Source organism: Leuciscus leuciscus, assembly GCF_965113295.1.
Source record: "Leuciscus leuciscus genome assembly, chromosome: 2".
Lineage (NCBI taxonomy): Eukaryota > Metazoa > Chordata > Actinopteri > Cypriniformes > Leuciscidae > Leuciscus > Leuciscus leuciscus.
The window spans coordinates 66058259-66078258 of NC_138726.1; the positions used below are offsets into that span (position 1 = coordinate 66058259).

General features: G+C 44.0%; 1 protein-coding gene across 1 annotated transcript in view; it reads right to left on the bottom strand.

Annotated features, from left to right (window-relative positions):
- nrxn2b (neurexin 2b) overlaps positions 1 to 20000 on the bottom strand; it is a 558448-nt gene that overhangs the window by 215976 nt on the left and 322472 nt on the right. Inside the window, exons 6-8 of the mRNA XM_082161672.1 lie at positions 8300 to 8461; positions 7076 to 7514; positions 4042 to 4425 (exon numbers count right to left, since the gene is read on the bottom strand). Coding sequence (XP_082017798.1) covers positions 4042 to 4425; positions 7076 to 7514; positions 8300 to 8461 — 985 coding nt within the window. The remainder of the gene's footprint in view (positions 1 to 4041; positions 4426 to 7075; positions 7515 to 8299; positions 8462 to 20000) is intronic.

Below are 20000 nucleotides of genomic sequence, written 5' to 3' on the forward strand. Positions count from 1 at the left end.
AAGCTCTGAGTCTCCTGCACAACGCTATCCCAAATATGGCCATTTCCTTTCTATCAGTAACCAGTCGTGAATGTCCAAAGGGGGATTTAAAGCTAAAGACGAAATCTCATTTAGAGCTGTTTAACTCTTTAACTGCCGTTTTCTCAAAATGAGTTTGTCATTCTCCAGTACAAACATCTCAGCCTATGTACCAACTGTGCACACCAGACTCTCCAGTTATACACTTAGCAGTATTCTGAAGATATGTTCAGAGGGATTTGTTAATAAATCATTCCTGGCCTGATTTATGTGACATTTTAATCAAAAAAATATGGCAAAAATCTATTTTTTAAGGCTATGGACAGTATATTTTGATTTCCTAGGTAATGAAAGCATATATCCTGAAATCCCTCGGAATATTTTTTTTTTCATATTGTGTGTAAACAAAATGAAAAAAATATTTTGCACCTGGCTTTATCATATGATCAGATCTATCTACCGAAAATATATGCAAAATCGTGCATATTTAATGAGATAATGCCTAATTTGCATAATTAAACATACACATTTGTAAAACTTGTAATACATTTTTTTTATATACTTGTGTAAGTAATCAACTGAGGAAGTTTCATGGTGATATCTATTATTTTAAAATTGTACCCTATTCACCTGCAGTGTCTCACCTTAAGTAAATATTACTTAATCATATTTAATTTCACATATAGAATTTAAGTTAAGTAAATTTAACAAATTATCTTTATACTCAAACAATATAACACTGAATTACTTTTAAAGTGTATGCTTGGCTTAGAAACATCTAAGTAAATAATACAATAGAGATTGTTTGGATCCCAGACTGTATCTGCATAATAGAAGAAGCATTGCATATGAACACAGAGACCTCAATACCTGGTACACAATACACAATGACGGTAACATTTGATAGATCGTTTTTGAGTATGAATGTGTCACATTTACTCCAGATGTCACAAAATGGCACGTTACCAAACCTAACAACAAAAGCAATGATAAAACGCGGTAAAAACAGCCGGAAAACAGTGGAAAATCAACCTTATTAATTATTCATGCCCCAGTGCATGATGGGAACACCAGTATTATAAAAGTTGAGTAGGTTTTACTTAATTTTATATTGTTGATATTTAAGCGTTAAAGGGATAGTTCACTTTGAAATAAATTTTTGGTATGTTTTAGCTTACCTCAAGGGCATCCAAGATGTAGGTGTCTTTTTTTCCGCAGTAGTTTCAATTTTGATATTTTTAGGTCAAACCGTTCTTGTCTGTCAGTCATATAATGCAGGTCGATGGTCACGGTCTCAAAGAGCATGCACAGAGTCCAAATTAAAACAATTCCACATCGTCCAAATTAAACAATTCCCCATCGTAAGTACACATTGATGGCCTAAGACACGAAACGAGCGGTTTGTGTGAGAAAACGAACAGTATTTATATCGTTGTTACCTCTTACATTTACATTTATTCATTTAGCTGACGCTTTTATCCAAAGCGACTTACAATTGCTATATATGTCAGAGGTCGCACGCCTCTGGAGCAACTAGGGGTTAAGTGTCTTGCTCAGGGACACATTGGTGTCTCACAGTGGATTCGAACCCGGGTCTCTCACACCAAAGGCATGTGTCTTATCCACCACCACCACCACCACCCCCACCCCCACCACCACCACCCCCCCCCACCCCCACCCCCACCCCCACCCCCATACCCATACCCATACCCATACCCATACCCATACCCCACCCTCTTGAACACAGCTGCGTCCAAATGATCTGAGGGCGCGGGCGGGTATAGATATATACATAGATGTCGCCTTGGCTACTGCAGTTCATTGGAACGAAACCGTAGCCAAGGCGACATCTAGTGTATATATCTATACCCGCCCGCGCCCTCAGATCATTTGGACGCAGCTGTGTTCAAGAGGTAACAACGATATAAATACTGTTCGTTTTCTCACACAAACCGCTCGTTTCGTGTCTTAGGCCATCAATGTGTACTTACGATGGGGAATTGTTTAATTTGGACGATGGGGAATTGTTTTAATTTGGACTCTGTGCATGCTCTTTGAGACAGTGACCATCGACCTGCATTATATGACTGACAGACAAGAACGGTTTGACCTAAAAATATCAAAATTGAAACTACTTCGGAAAAAAAGACACCTACATCTTGGATGCCCTTGAGGTAAGCTAAAACATACCAAAAATTTATTTCAAAGTGAACTATCCCTTTAATTTCTACAAGCTTGAATTGAGTTTTTATATCAAAGTATTTTAGTTTTTCATGTAGAAATTACATTTGTTTTTTTCTGTAGCACTTACTCCACCACAGAATCATTTTTCATCAGTGCGCACACACACACACACACACACACACACACACACACACACACACACACACACACACACACACACACACACACACACACACACTAACACCATCATGTCCTCTGCTGTGATGTGTAGTGTAATGCTGTCCTGTGACACTTGGTGGCAGTAAAGCGCTGCTGTAAAACTGCTGATAATCACACAGATCCGGAAACATGACACAATCAGCTTTTACTCTACAACACAACATCTGGCAGTTAAAAAGATGAAAATAAAAATGTTTAATAAAACAAACGAGCTTCTCTTACAGTGTTTCTCCAACACACTGCTAAACACGCACCTGTTCCTGCTATAAACACGAGGAATGAACCTGCAGAGATGGAGTATTGTGCGTGTGAAGCCCTTGAGCTCAGTGATGTCGCGTCTGAACGGAGGGATCTGATATCAGAGACGAGCAGCTTTAACTCCAGCTGGTGTCGTAAACACACAGATGGTTCTGCTGAGCATCACCGCTCCTGTGCGCTTCCCAGACACACGGCGAGTCCGGAGAGCGCTGATGGAGCGAGGCCGCGGGAAATGAAGCACAGAACTCTGATAAAAGCCTCACGGATGCTAAATATAACCACTGCAGATTCACACGGGTCAGACTGAGTGAGAGCGAGACACACACATCACTCTTTACCACTCTCGTTTCTGTTATGGAATATTGCAGTGTTTATTCTAAATGATTGACAGGTGCGCATCATTATTGTGTTAATAATCTTGAATGAGAATAAGTTCCTCTTGCAGCATCTCTACTCTTCTCTGATGACGAGGGCGGGGCAACCTGTCACTCACATGAGATCAGCCAATAGCAAAGCATCCAATCATCCAATCAATTCCCCACATACACAGTCAAGCCCTGCCCAAATTAGGGACGATAGGGAAGAAAATACTTCTGTTTCATGATGACTTTAAAGCGTATGCTGTATCTTTGTCCTATTGTATTTATTTGTGCTATTGCTTGTCATTTGTTTACTTGTCTTTTAATAATGTTTGATAGGTAATGGAAGTGGAAATGTGCTTTTGCTGTAGCAGCGCCTAAACTTTTTATAGGACAAATCTAAACATCTGTTTTCAATATCTTTTAATCAGTGAGAATTTCATTATATGTGTTGCTTATGTGATGCTCTTTTCTCTTCTTTTTTTTCTGAGTGACATTGTAAAGCACATTGGTCAACTTGTGTTGTTTTAATTGTGCTATATACATAAAGTCGCTATTGCTAATGCTATTACTGTCAGACCTCAAAAACCTGAAAAGAGCTGTCCATTTAATTTGTATCTTTGTTCTATTGTATTTATTTGTGCTTTTACTTGAAATTTGATTATTTGTTCTTATTTTATTACTGACTCTTTACTTGACTTTAATATTGTTTTAAATGTATATTAGTTAGGCTAGTAGTTTTAGCGAATTAGAGAATTGTGAATGTTCACAGGTATCTAAAATGTTGGTGTCATTAATGCCTGTTTTTATGGCCGGTACATTCTCTGAAGTCTCAAAGTTAGTCTTAGACCCTGAATATATATATTTTAATTAAATTATTTATTTTTATTAATTAATTCTTGTCTTTTTTGGTTTGTTGTGGGGCCTGTAAAAAAGTTAGCAGGGCAAAAACAGTCCCTAACTACCTGTCTGTTTGTGTGTTTGCTTGTCCAGGCTCTCTTACCGATGTCGCAGTTGCTGCCCAGGAACCCGGTGCCGGTGCAGTCGCAGATGTAGCGGTTCCAGCCCTCTTTGCACTGTCCTCCGTTACTGCAGGGGGCGCTGCTACACCTCTTCTGGAGCTCGCGCGTGCAGAAGCTGCTGACGCCCGGCGCGCTCTGGATCTCGGCCAGACGCCGCACGTCTCGGCTCTTCCCGTCGATGAACAGGTCGCGCACGCAGCCCACGTAGCCGTAGTTTAGCAGCGCGGTCCACACCTCGGGCGGGAGGATCAGGCCCTGTCGCGGCTCCGGTAAACCGCCCAGGAACATGTCACTGTCCAGGTCCAGGATCTCACTGCCCTCGTTTGAGCTGAAGGGGATCGAGCGGCTGTTGACCGAGATGGACCCTGACAAGGAGAAGAAGAAGAAGACGTGTGTGTGTGTGTGTGTGTGTGTGTGAGCGATGAGTGCTGGTGTGAGCCTCTCGGTACATCGGAGAGATTTATGACCTGCTCTTAATTGTCTATTAAACTGCAATTACAGAAGTGCTGGAGTTTCTTCACAGGACTCACACACACCTCCTCTAGTCTTACACCCGATTAGCCAATTACAGCAAATGGATGCCTCCTTTGGCATCGCTGCGTCTCGTTGGACACGCTTTAGGAGCGATGACTGCAGGAGTGAATCCTCGAGATCAGGGATTCCTTAATCTTTCAGTCAGCCGTACACCTTTGACTTTGGCTTGAAATATATACGGTTCTCTGATGTTGGCTAGTGATGCAGGAAAACATCAAACACTTACTATTTCTGTCAAGACCACTGTTGTCAAAGACGATTGACAATTAGCATACAGTTAGGATTGGCGGTCTGGTTCTGTTCTGGGCAGCTTAGCATGGATAAGAGCAGGAGAGCAGCAATAACCCCCCTTAAGGCCTGTTCACACCAAGGACAATAACGATACATATATAGTTTTAAATATCATTCTCCATATGAAAGAATAGCAGAGTTCACACCACAGCTATAACGATGAAGATATGAGGAACGATATCGTTGGGATCACTATTGGAACATTTTTTTTTTTTTTTAGCTGTTGAACGATAAAACACTGACAGCCTATCAGAATCCATTTTAACTTAAGGCCTCGCGCATTTAAAATAGCAGAAGTTAATCGCTGAGGTCCAGATAAACCTCCCACTGTTTGACAAGTCAAACCTCTTGGATATGGAAAACAATCGTCATACCCTTTGGAATAAATGGTGGGAAGTTTTAGCTCAGGTATCCAGCGCTCGTTTCCACAACATTGTCTTTCTTCTTTGAAGTTGCGGTGAAAAAGACTAGGTGTTGTTTTTATTCCACTATATTGACTACGTCAGCTAAATTCACTGTTATAGCTTCACTCAAAACATAGCATGCTGAAGACATCTGCTAGTTAAAGCTTTGTAAATGCAATAAGAACAGCAAAAACATGTTCAATGACATTGTAACAATAAAAACACAGTTATCGTTCGTTGGTGTGGACGCAAATATATTTATCGTTTTGTTATCTTTATAGTTATCTTTCTTGGTGTGAATGGCCCTTTGGGGTAAACAGAACAGAACCAACATGAATGTATTGCAGATATCATTAATGTCAATATTTTCATTTACAACATAAATCGAGAATTTAGTCTGATTCAGGGGAATCAGAATGCCAAATCCTGACTGAGACAGGTGGAGCTGGGGTGGGAGGAGGGTAATACGCTCCTGAGAAATGAGAGGAGCTGGGGTGGGAGGAGGGTAATACGCTCCTGAGAAATGAGAGGAGCTGGGGAGGGAGGAGGGTAATCAGCTCCTGAGAAATGAGAGGAGCTGGGGAGGGAGGAGGGTAATACGCTCCTGAGAAACGAGAGGAGCTGGGGATGGAGGAGGGTAATCAGCTCCTGAGAAACGAGAGGAGGTGGGAATGGAGGAGGGTAATTCGCTCCTGCGAAAAATGAGAGGAGCTGGGGAGGGAGGAGGGTAATTAGCTCCTGAGAAACGAGAGGAGCTGGGGATGGAGGAGGGTAATTAGCTCCTGAGAAACGAGAGGAGCTGGGAATGGAGGAGGGTAATACGCTCCTGAGAAACGAGAGGAGCTGGGGAGGGAGGAGGGTAATCAGCTCCTGAGAAACGAGAGGAGCTGGGGATGGAGGAGGGTAATTAGCTCCTGAGAAACAAGAGGAGCTGGGGATGGAGGAGGGTAATTAACCCCTGAGAAACGAGAGGAGCTGGGGAGGGAGGAGGGTAATTAGCTCCTGAGAAACAAGAGGAGCTGGGAATGGAGGATGGTAATTCGCTCCTGAGAAACGTGAGGAGCTGGGGATGGAGGAGGGTAATTAGCTCCTGAGAAACAAGAGGAGCTGGGGATGGAGGATGGTAATTCGCTCCTGAGAAACGTGAGGAGCTGGGGATGGAGGAGGGTAATTAGCTCCTGAGAAACAAGAGGAGCTGGGGATGGAGGAGGGTAATTAGCTCCTGAGAAACAAGAGGAGCTGGGAATGGAGGAGGGTAATTCGCTCCTGAGAAATGAGAGGAGCTGGGGATGGAGGAGGGTAATTAGCTCCTGAGAAACAAGAGGAGCTGGGAATGGAGGAGGGTAATTCGCTCCTGAGAAATGAGAGGATTTGGGGAGGGAGGAGGGTAATTAGCTCCTGAGAAACGAGAGGAGCTGGGGATGGAGGAGGGTAATTCACTCCTGAGAAACGAGAGGAGCTGGGGATGGAGGAGGGTAATTAGCTCCTGAGAAACGAGAGGAGCTGGGGATGGAGGAGGGTAATTAGCTCCTGAGAAATGAGAGGAGCTGGGGAGGGAGGAGGTTAATTAGCTTCTGAGAAACGAGAGGAGCTGGGGATGGAGGAGGGTAATCAGCTCCTGAGAAACAACCCAATTTTCTGGGTAAAATTAACCCAACATGTGTTCTGTCCTATATTCACCCAGCCATTTACCCAGTGTTTTTTAGAGTGTATGTAGTGAATCTCAGCGTCTTATTATCATCATTGCACAACTCTTGGACATATCCGTGCCCGCGGTTTTCCTCACCTCTCCGCCCTTCTCTCTGGAAGTCCACGTGGCACCATTCGCCGTCGTTGACCTTCTTGTTGCTGGTCTTGAGTTTGATGCTCCCCGAGCCCATGTCCATCAGCAGGTACAGGAACCCGTCCAGCAGCTCCATGGCGAAGTAATCGGTCTTCACCTTGCGTGCCGGCCGCTGCTCCTGCGAGCTCTGGGGTTTCCCGTGACTGAACAGCAGGAGTCCGCTGGGCTCGGTGGTGCGGAAGTCGAAGGAGATGGAGCTGGTCTTCTTGGTGTCCCAGCGCGGCAGGGCGATGTAGGACTCGGCCGTCTCGAAGGTCACGGGGTCGAGGGCCGCCACGTCCTCGCACCGGAACACCAGGTCGCCGTGCAGACTGATCTTGGGGTCTCTCTCGATGGCCAGGCGGGACAGCTCCAGCTTGAAGTCGTTGTTCTTGTAGACGACCTGCAGGGGGTGACAGTGCAGTTCATTAACCTCATGCTGTCCCAGACAGCAACATACTGTTGGCCCAGATCCGGCCCGCATCCGGTCCACATCTGGTAAACTTGGATTGCACATGGCCCAGAGGTGGGCCGGATCTGGGCCGTGTTACAGTCATTTAAAGGAAAGTCTGTTCACTCTGCATCTAACATCAAATGGCAACTGAAGTGACGATGACTTTATCAATCAGCCATTGGCTCTTTTATTTAGAAGGCAGGACTTATTCCGCCATATAAGCGGCCCACATCCGGCCCACATTCGGTACACATGGATTCCACACAGTCCAAATGTGGGCCGGATCTGGGCTGACACTATGTTGCTGTCTGCGAAACAGAATTTAAAAACATCTGCTGTCATTCAAACAGATAGCTCCGCCCCCAAACTCACGACATTGGTTGAGCTCACGCTGCTCAAACAAACAAAAACAGCACATACTGTAAATAAAACAAAGATCCCAGACAGCAACCTAGTGTGGGCCCAGATCCTTGTGTACCAGATGTGGGCCACACTATGTTGCTGTCTGAGCAGTGGAGTGTGTTTTAAAACAAACTATTATTTTAGCTTTTCGACTTCAAAATTGGATGTTTAATTCAATGAGTTACAGTTTCTTCGTAATGATGAGTATGTGATTAATCGTGATTAATTGCACAAAAAAAGATTTGATTAATTGCAATTAATTTTTTGTATTTACTGGCAATATCCGAGTTAAGATTGTTGGCATGCGCTTTAATGAGTGTTTTCTGACTCACGTCTTTCAGGCAGCCCATGAAGTTGTTGCTGACCGGAGACCCGGGCAGATCCGCTGTGTTCGGGCTTCCTCCGATGTAGAAGAAGTCATCGGATCCCAGCATGGTGTAATCCTCCTGCGTGTAACCGGTGGTGGTCAGAATACCATCCACCGATATAGTGACCTGACGGAGGGCGCGGGCGAGAGAGAGAGAGAGAGAGAGAGAGGTTTTCCCGAGGAGAAACAGAAAGAAAGGAGAAAGGAGAGAAAGAGACTGGATTAAGGAGTTATTGTGGTTGCGCTGGTTCCTAATCTGAGAGTCTTTCGCGAGGAAACGCTTCTTTACAGTGCAGTTGAAACACAACTAACTCATCGCCTGCCAAGACCAGAATCACCCCGGTGTAATAAAGCGGATCTGAAACACAATCATTCTGCCGACCCTGCAAAATATCAACAAAAACACTTGATAATACTGTTCCTTATATATAATACAATAACTACACAGGAACAAATGAGTAACGCACTATTAACTAACAATAAACTCTGATTATTACTTACTAATTCCAAATATTATAAATTATAGTATCCAAATTATTATTAGTTCCTTTAGAAAGATGTAGCAACACTCGATTCATTACTAATGGGTTACCGTTACCTTATATTTTACTTATGCATTATTAATAATAATTATGAACCTGTATATAGTAGTTCCTCTTATTCTTCTGTGAGGTATGAAAAATAGTAGTTACTGATCATCTAATCGTGAACTATTACAACTGAGCGCTATTACTTACTAATTCATTAATCAGAGTTTCTTGTTGGTTAATAGTAGTTACTAGAATGTTAATAGTGTGTTACTCATGTGTTCCTGTGTAGTTGTTCATTAATGAAGGAACAGTATTATCAAGTGTTAACACATGTGCTTCTAATTCCAGCATGTGGAAGAACAACAAGAAGAAAAATGTGATAATTTTTGATAATATTAATTTTTTAATATTTTCCTTCCCAAAACACACTTACAAAAGTCCCCCCCTCCCTCTCCCCCCCCTCTCTCTCTCTCTCCCCCCCCTCCCTCACTCTCTCTCTCCACCCCCACTCTCTCCCCCTCTCTCTCTCTCTCCCCTCCACTCTCTCCCCCCCTCTCTCTCCCCCCCTCTCTCCCCCTCTCTCTCCCTCTCTTCCCCCCTCTCCCTCTCCCCCCTCTCTCTCTCTCTCTCTCTCTCTCTCTCTCTCTCTCCCCCCTCTCTCTCTCTCTCCCTCTCTCTCCCTCTCTCTCTCTCCCCCCCCCCCCCCCCTCTCTCTCTCTAATGATGCACGAGTGTCTCGTCAGACAGCAGATGTTTCAGTGTAAGATCTGCTCTATGAAACACATTTCACGTCTCTTGAGCAGTTTTAACACATTTGCCTGTTGAATCCTCTGATTGAGAGTGAAGGAAACCTTTCCTTCACTGTGTTTGCTTTAAAACCATTTGTCGGGATCATTCACACTTTGAATAATAATTATGTTTTTGCCCGTTCTGACTGAATGTGTCCAATTAAACCTGCGCTGATAAAGGCTGACGCCGACGACTTTATCCGTCAAATCATGTTTTTATTCAACGACTATCAAACTCAAGCCAAAAGCATTTCTCTTCCCAACAAAATGCAAACCAGCTTCTAATGAAATACAGGATCTAAACGGCTGCCCACGGACAATTATCAGCTTTTCTGGCTGCTTTTCTCTTCATGGCAGAAACTCAAAGGTCTGTCAAACACTTCGGACAACCAGCGGAGAAACATCTTCTCCTTCTCCTTCTCCTTCTCCAACTGCACCCTAGAGAAGCGTTTCCCAGAGCGCTCGCATCGCATCGGCGTTCTCTCGTTCTCCGTACAGGCAACACATTTTTATGTCTGCTGTCGTTCTCTCGGGGTTTGACCTTTGACCTCGCTGAAAGGACCTCATATGGGGATTCATCAAATGATCAGCATGTCAAGAATTGTTTCTCAGGGCTTTGTTTGTTCTGTACACTCTTAGAAATAAAGGATCCAAAAGTGGCGATGCAATTGAAGAACCGTAAAGAATCGCTCAGTTATCAGTTCTCAAATGAACTACTTTATTAATGTGAAGAACCTTCTGTGCGACGGAGAGGTATATATACAGAAGCTTTGTTTCTAAGAGTGTATGAAGGTAGTCTGAGGTGTTTTCTCACGGTGGAAAGAGGGAATCGTGGTTGTTCTTCGCTCTTAAAGACCTCATGATATGATGAGCTGGTTTTATTGCGCTCACGTACTACTGAAACAGAAAGCTTGTGTGTGTGTGTGTGTGTGTGTGTGTGTGTGTGTGTGTGTGTGTGTGATTGAGTGTGTGTGTGTTCGACTCGAGTGTTATTACGGTGAATAAAAGATTACGGAGAGAGTTAACCAGCTGTCAGCCACTGTGACACTCGCTGAGAGAGAGACACGTTAGAGACCGTAGCAAACACTCATCTTAAGACCACACACAACCTTACACACACACCCTTACACACACACCCTTACGGCCCGTGCACACAGGGACGCCTCGAGACTAAACAAAGGGCACCGATGTGAGTATGCACACGACGCGCAAAACGGCAGGCATAATTAAAAAAAGAAAAAAACGCCTCGGGTTCGAGGAAGTAAGTAGACGAAGAAGAAGAAGATGCAACGAGGCAAGATTAATGCTGGTCTCTTTTGTGTCTGAACACAAAGGAATTTATGACAGTGCAGCGCCACCTTGTGTACCAGGGTAGTTCTGTTTTAAAGTAAGCGCCATCTACTATCAGGGAGTGAATTTGCACGTTGACTCGGCGCATCGCCAGTGACAATCGCTTGGGTATGAACACAAAGACACGTCGAAAAACGTCTTGAAAAACGTCTTGATATGAACATCACACACTCATGAACAGACACATGAACACACACTCACGTTTGACTTCATTCATTGAGTTTACATGTACAGCTGATCCAGACGGCTGACTTCATCGGCCTGTTATTGTCTTGAGACAGTTACGTGATATTTGCTTTCGCAGTTAATGGATTCAGTTTCCCTGCAGATGCTGCTTTTAAAAACCTTCTGTGAGTTTAACTGTGATGTAACGGCATGTTAAGAAATGAGACTGAACTTCACCAGAGTCTCAGACTAATGAACTACATCTTCCCCAAAATAAGTTGGTATTTCTCATCTGAAACATGTCGTGACTGATATACTGCAATTAACATCTGATGATGCTCATAACTGTCCCACACAAACACACACGTGTGTATTTCACGAGGTTTCATCATGCACAACGCCTCTGGCCAAAGAACACAGTTGTGCTGTAGAAGAGTCCACAAATACTGTACCACCAACAAACTGCCGTGAATACTGGATTCCACAATCATGACTGTACTTCATTTTAAACAGTCCTCCAATATCACAAACGCATTTGCAAGAGTCTCTTCTGCTCACCAAGGCTGCATTTATTTGATCAAAAATACAGTAAAAACAGTGAAATATTATTATAATGTAAATCATCTGTTCTCTATGTGAATATATAGTAAAGTGTAATTTATTCCTGTGATCAAAGCTGAATTTTCAGCATCATTACTCCAGTCTTCAGTGTCACATGATCCTTCAGAAATCATTCTAATATGATGATTTGATGCTCAAGAAACATTTATGATTATTATCAGTGTTGAAAACAGTTTCATATTTTTGTGGAAACCATCATACATTTTATTTCTCAGGATTCTTTGATGAAATCGTTTGAAATAGAATCTTTTGCTACATTATAAATGTCTTTACTGTCACTTTTGATCAATTTAATGCATCTGTGATAAGAAAAGTATTCATTTCTGTAATAAATTCTTACCGAACGGTAGTGCATAATACTAATTTCATATAAAAATAGCAGTTTTCCACAGTCGAGTCTTTTGCCTAGTCGTGACTTGAGTGACCTGAGCGCACAGCTCCGTGATTTACGAGAAGAAAAATCAATCCACAAATCGCTCCATTGAGAGACACTAATGCGATCAGCTGCTGTCGCCTCGTTTCCCTGTCACACGCATGAAGATCAACACACACAGCGCCTTTGTGTTTCTATATAGGTCACATGACACAAAAACATACACAGATATGATAACATTCACAACACACACACACACACACATACACACACACACACACACTCACTCACTCACTCATGCACACACACACACACTACAAACACACACATCAATACAACATAATGTTTCATCTAAGTCATGTTCATGTCTGGTCTAGTTCATAGTTTCATTGTCATATTCTGTTTATTTTAGTTTGCCTCGTTTTCCCTGTCTCCATTTCCAGTTCTTGGTTGAGTTCATGGTTTCTTCTTGAGTTACGCACCTGTTTCTTGTTCCATTGATCAGTTCCTCTGTGTATTTAAGCCGTTAGTTCTTTCTGTTCGTTGTTCAGGGTTCCCGCATTATTCTGGTAATTTGGATGAAGTCACAGTGGAGCCATGGCAGAACACCGAACCTGAACCTCAGGAACAGAGAATGGAAGTACATCTGTCTGCCATGAGCAGGATAATCGTGCCCTCAAGGACCACACAGGGGGTTTAGACCTTTAGACCTCGAGGACCATACAGGGGGTTTAGACCTCGAGGACCACACAGGGGGTTTAGAGCTCGAGGACCACACAGGGGGTTTAGACCTCGAGGACCACACAGGGATTTTAGACCTCGAGGACCACACAGGGGGTTTAGACCTCGAGGACCACACGGGGGGTTTAGACCTCGAGGACCAAACAGGGAGTTTAGACCTCGAGGACCACACAGGGGTTTTAGACCTCGAGGACCACACAGGGGGTTTAGACCTCGAGGACCACACAGGTGTTTAGACCTCGAGGACCACACAGGGGTTTAGATCTCGAGGACCACACAGGGTATTAGATCTCGAGGACCACACAGGGGGTTTAGACCTCGAGGACCACACAGGGGGATTAGACCTAGAGGACCACACAGGGGTTTTAGACATCAAGGACCACACAGGGGGTTTAGACCTCGAGGACCACACAGGGGTTTAGAGCTCGAGGACCACACAGGGGGTTTAGACCTCGAGGACCACACAGGGGTTTTAGACCTCGAGGACCACACAGGGGGTTTAGACCTTGAGGACCACACAGGGGTTTAGAGCTTGAGGACCACACAGGGGTTTAGACCTAGATGACCACACAGGGGGTTTAGACCTAGAGGACCACACAGGGGTTTAGACCTAGAGGACCACACAGGGGTTTTAGACCTCGAGGACCACACAGGGGGTTTAGACCTTGAGGACCACACAGGGGTTTAGAGCTCGAGGACCACACAGGGGTTTAGACCTAGAGGACCACACAGGGGGTTTAGACCTAGAGGACCACACAGGGGTTTAGACCTAGAGGACCACACAGGGGGTTTAGACCTCGAGGACCACACAGGGGTTTTAGACCTCGATGACCACACAGGGGGTTTAGACCTCGAGGACCACACAGGGGGTTTAGACCTCGAGGACCACACAGGGGATTTAGACCTTGAGGACCACGCAGGGGTTTAGAGCTCGAGGACCACACAGGGGGTTTAGACCTCGAGGACCACACAGGTGTTTAGACCTCGAGGACCACACAGGGGGTTTAGACCTCGATGACCACACAGGTGTTTAGACCTCGAGGACCACACAGGGGTTTAGATCTCGAGGACCACACAGGGGGTTTAGACCTCGAGGACCACACAGGGGGTTTAGACCTAGAGGACCACACAGGGGTTTTAGACCTCGAGGACCACACAGGGGGTTTAGACCTCGAGGACCACACAGGGGGTTTAGAGCTCGAGGACCACACAGGGGGTTTAGAGCTCGAGGACCACACAGGGGGTTTAGACCTCGAGGACCACACAGGGGGTTTAGACCTCGAGGACCACACAGGGGGTTTAGACCTCGAGGACCACACAGGGGTTTTAGACCTCGAGGACCACACAGGGGTTAAGACCTCGAGGACCACACAGGGGGTTTAGACCTCGAGGACCACACAGGGGGTTTAGACCTCGAGGACCACACAGGGGTTTTAGACCTCGAGGACCACAGAGGGGGTTTCACCCATGCCCACCACAGATGACAAACCAGAGCCCACCGCTGACTCTGAGCCTGAGCACACCACGGGAATAGAGCCACGAGTCTATCTCAGTCTTTTCAGGTGAGTGAGCCTAGGGCATATTAGCAATGTTCTCTGTAATTCTTTTTCTTGCTGAGCAAAACTTTTCTTTATTGGGTGGACATTTTTCGACACTTGAGCAAAAACGTTCTTTATACCTGACAGCGTACGTAGAAACACAATGGTGTCAACATGCAGTTGTAACTTTTAACTTGAATGTGCCATTTCTATTTTATTTGACCCTTGATGTAACTTATTGGTATTAAATAATATTTTTTAAAACAAGCAGTTAATTAAGAAGTCACTAAATGAAGCACATTTTAGGTTACCCGAGTTTTTTTGTTTTACAGTGCTGTTAACTATACCAGTCTTTACCAAGAAATTCTATAATAAATAAATAAATAAATAATAAATAAATAAATAAATAAATAAGCTGTGACACTGAGATGGTTTGGGAAAACCATAGAGTGTTTTTGTACAGTCAGTTATTGGCTACAGGCAGCATTAACTGCGGCGTTTGGTTGCACATGACTTCCAGCATGTGCAACCAAAACCCTACAGATGATTCAGAATGCTGCAGCTCGTCTTATCTTCAACGAGCCCAAGAGGGCCCACGTCACTCCTCTGTTCATCTCTCTGCACTGGCTACCTCTCGCTGCTCGCATCAAGTTCAAGGCACTGACGCTTGCTTACAGAACTATCACAGGCTCAGCTCCCTCCTACTTTCACTCACTCCTACGAGTCTACATCCCTACCAGACACCTACGATCGGTCAACGAGCGACGTCTCGTGGTTCCATCACAGAAAGCCACAAAATCACTTTCCAGAACATTCTCATTCACAGTTCCATGCTGGTGGAACGCTCTCCCCACCCTCATCCGGAATGCAGAATCCCTGACAACATTCAAAAGACAGCTGAAAACCAATCTCTTCCGTGAGCACTTAACCTTATAGAAAAAAAAAAAAAAAAAAAAAAAAAAAGTTTTCCTTTCCCTTTGTAACATCACTTATCAGGCTTATGCTACTCTGAATAATACCTGAACTTCGTACTTTGAGCACTTCTTGCGTTGTTGTTGCTTTTGCCTCTTTATGATGACTCGCTGAATTTTGTCCTAATCTGTAAGTCGCTTTGGAGAAAGGCGTCTGCTAAATGACTAAATGTAAATGTAAATGTAAATGTAAATGTAAACCATTAAAGTTAACCCTCTGAGGTCTGAGGGGTTTTGGGGTCCTTGAGATGTTCTGACATGCCCTGACATTTGTGCTTTTTTCAGTTGCTTATAAACATATTAATGGCAAAGGTATAATTACACTCTATTTAGCACAAACAGGGCTACCATAATATGTGAGCAACATGCATGTACATGTTTGTATTTTTGAGAGAATAATGTTTATGCATGGTTATTGAAAAAACTAAAAACTAAAGTTTCTGAAATAAGGCCACAAAACACATACTCAATACGTGTCAATAAGACTTTTGACTAATTGATGTCTTTGCCTAGAGTTTTTTCTTCAAAATGATGTGAAAATCATCCTGCCCTTATCATTCACATAACACAATACATTGATTTAAATCTTGTAAAACACTTTTTGTTTGTAAAGGCAATATGCGCAAGGGGCGTCAACCATTCGACAGCATCATGCATATGTAGTGATTCACACCTGAGGAGACAATGGGGCCCGCATACTTAATGAGCCATTCATTCAGGTGTGTCACCTATAGCCACAAGAAAGAATGCAAGAGCAATATATATACAGTATATATACAGTACCAAATTGGTTCACAGTTGGAAGCATGTCAATTTTTATTTTATTTTTTTTTACAAATTTTGCTTGCAAATTGTATAATATCCAAGGAAAACATGTCTATTAATTGTGAAGTTAATTCTCATACTGTATTTTTCAGTTTTGGAATATGTATCCTCTCCCCAAATTTGTCAATAATAAAACACAATAAAAATTATTTAAAGAAAATGCTTATATTTACCTTTTAAAATTTGTTTACATCTACCTTGTAAATATATATTTTTTTTATTAAAAAGGTTACAATTACAACAACAATTGAAGTGTAATCTTTCTTTGTAAAAACTAAAGTATACATTTTATCATACATATTTCAAAGTTAAGGATTCATTACTTCGAATATAGCCTACATTGACAAAACATACTATATTTAACATAGTAGCAAAAATTGGCAAACAAAAGCTTATTTGAGGTGGCAGATATTTTACAGTAAAAAATGTGTAATCTATCCAAAACTAATCAACGAAATGTTGTCTTTCATTTGTCTGTAAAATAGGTCTTTCGTTTTTATTATAAGGAATATAAATGTTAATTTGCAGTTTAATACGTTGCTTATACAAATACATTTTATTTCAACATATTTCAATCGATTTTACTCAGTATAGTAAAATAGTTTGCTAAAAGCAGATCATTCATTCACACACAGAAACGCAATTCAAATTTAAACCGTCTTTTTGCGAGTTGTGGTAAACAGCGCATCTCTGCCGTTCATTCATTCACACAGAAACGCGATTTACTTGAGAATGAAAAAAAAAACGTACTACAGTATTCCATCCGTTGCTCCTCGAAATACCAGCACTTCTGAGGTAAGTTTTCCATTATTATTATTCCTCACAGCGCTGCGAGACAGTGTAGACAAGTACACTTATCTGAATAAACTGGATGTGTTTTCTCGAGCTGATATGTGGGCGTTCACAGTTTGTATGGGATCGTCTCAGTCATTTGCGTTTGAATAGCGCGCGCTCTCCGTGGGCGGGGCCGATTATAACGTAATGAGATGAGATGAGCTCGACTGGAATCGCTCTCTTTTAATACAGATTTCACAAGATGAGAATATTTGTTTTTTATATAAATTACTTCATTTAAAAGAAGAGAATTCAAGCTTCATGCCTGTGTGTCTGTATGCCTGTTTGACTGAGTATTCGCTGAGTTATTGTTCATTTTCGGACGCGTTTCAGAATGGACTTCACTGGCAGAGAGAAGGCAGAACTCGCTTCGTGTTTATTTTTCTTTATTTGGCAAAAAGCACAACACTTTGTTTTTATTGTGAGTATACACAAAAATAATACACATTTAACAGAATCGATTGATGTATGAAACTCCTATGGAAAATCAAAGTCAACAGAGTATTTATGAGTTTCTTTTACATTGATAAAAAAAAAGCGAGCTGGTATCGCCGGCGATACCGTAGACCTCAGGGGGTTAAATGATTGTTTATTGCTTATGAATAAACAATATTTTGCCTAGAGGGAACATTGCCTATTAGTAGAGTTCAACTGCATGGTTTAGAGCTCCACCCACACTAAAGTAAGCTGGGTCTCAACAGAAGTATTTGACGAGCTGGATGATGAAATGCTTCAAGGTCTCCAGTCTTCACTGGTCCGGTCTAGTCCCAAGTTGTCTTCATCTCTGCTGGTTTAGCCCATTCCCAAGTCATCTTTGTCTCTGCCTGTCTCCCTTCAGCCCCAAGGCTCCTCCTTCTGTTGTTCTGCCCAGCTGCTCAGATCCGCATTGGGCTTCTCAGTCGTCACCTACGCCTTGCTCTGTGGATCCCTCAGCTCCACCTCGGGGCTCCGACCTATTGGCTCCACTGTGGTCTGTCATCCCTCTGGCTCCACCTTGACCTTTCACCCCTCTGGCTACGTCGGGCTCCTCCTTTCCTCCGGTCTGCCTATCCCCCATATCCACCTCAGTCACACGCTCCTGCGACTCAACCCTGGCCCTCCAGGCCTTCAATAGCTACGTTTCCATCCTCCTATTTTTAATCGCATTTTGGAATATTGCATAAAAAAATGCTGGATGGAAACGCCAAGATGTGCATAAAGTCGAAAAATGCACATAAAAAACGTATGCACTAAACTGAGTCAGATAATGTTTTATCCAATTAGAAAACGTGCATAAACTACAATGGAAAGACATCAACCAAATAAATTCCTCGTTGCGCATAAAAAAAAAGACATGTGAATTTGCGATGGGATGGCATAACTGGACCAACTAGAGATCCAATCTCGTTGCGCAGCATCTGAAATACTGTTTTGGTCTTTCTGAAATGCCTGAGCAAAGTGGTTTGGTATAATAACCTCCCAGAACTGTCTTACACAACGGCGGCTCTTGTTCCCCTTAGGGAGCAGGGCGTTTGTTTTCTCAACTACCTCGATGGCTGATTGTAGATCACTCTTGGGAACGGTTGTGCGAACACAGGGACCTTGTGCTCAGGCACCTCTCCCGACTGGGCCTTTGGGTCAACTGGGAAAAGAGCAACCTCTCCCCCATGCAGAGGATCTCTTTTCTCGCTATGGAAATAGAATCGATCATCATGTTCGAGCAGCTTATGAGCGAGCACGCGGAGTCAATTCAAGGGCAAGATGGCGGTCCCACTGAAACTTTTTCAGAGACTCCTGGGGCATATGGCATCCGCAGTCACGCCGCTCGGGTTGCTTCATATGAGACCGCTTCAGCACTGGCTTCATGACCGAGTCCCAAGATGGGCATGGCAACAGGGCACGCTCAAAGTGTCAGTCGACCTGCCGTCAAACCGTCAAATCTCCCCGGGTAGTGGATACTCCATCCCCAGACGGTTCAGCTAATTTGGGAATCCTTCAGAGATGCACAGGTAGATGTGCCAGTTGTTTTACTCCCTGACCGAGGGAACCCTCGGCTCGGATCCTCTGGCACACTGGTCCCCTTGGCCACGGGGCCTTCGCAAGTATGCGTTTCCCCCAGTGAGTCTGTCCGCACAGATCTTGTGCAAGATCAGGGAGGACGAGGAGCAGGTCCTCATGGTCGCGCCCTATTGGCCCGGCCGGACCTGGTTCCCCGAACTTGTACTCCTTGCGACAGCCCCTCCCTGGCCAATTCCTCTGAGGAAGGACCTCCCTACTCAGGGACGGGGCACCTGTGTCCCGATCTGTGGAACCTGCACGTGTGGGTCCTGGATGGGACGCGGAAGGTTTTAGTACTTTGCCACCTCAGGTGGTAACTACTATCACTTCGGCTAGAGCCCTGTCCACCTGACACGCCTCTGCCTTGCAGTGGAACTGCCTATGGGTAGGCCTCATGACAGGGAGCTGTAGCTTGCGCAGGGCACTGGAAGACAGCCATTGTGGCGTTTTGGAATAGGACCCCATTCGTCAGACGTACTGAAGTAACGTAGAATGTGACGACTGAAAGGGAACCTCTCGGTTACGTTACGTCCCCTTGCCACAACCGCTGTGCTGCTGAACAGCCAAGACACACCTCTCAGCTCCTCAGCGAACAACATGAATGTGAAAATGCACGCGCTGCTCCTTATATACACACACAGCGGGGCGGAGCTCACAATGCAAATTCCGCAGACCAAGGTACTTTGTGTACCAGTGGCTAATTTTTTACAACTCGAAGGTGATTGGGCTCTCGGGCGAGACCCCATTCATGAGATGTTCTGACGTAACGTCTCCGTTCCCTCCTTCAGGAAACGAGGGTTACATATGTAACCGAGACGTTTTGTATGATTCTGGTACTGTTTTAGGTCACTGTGCAGTTTTTTATCCTATCATACACCCGGTGCAATGCAGCG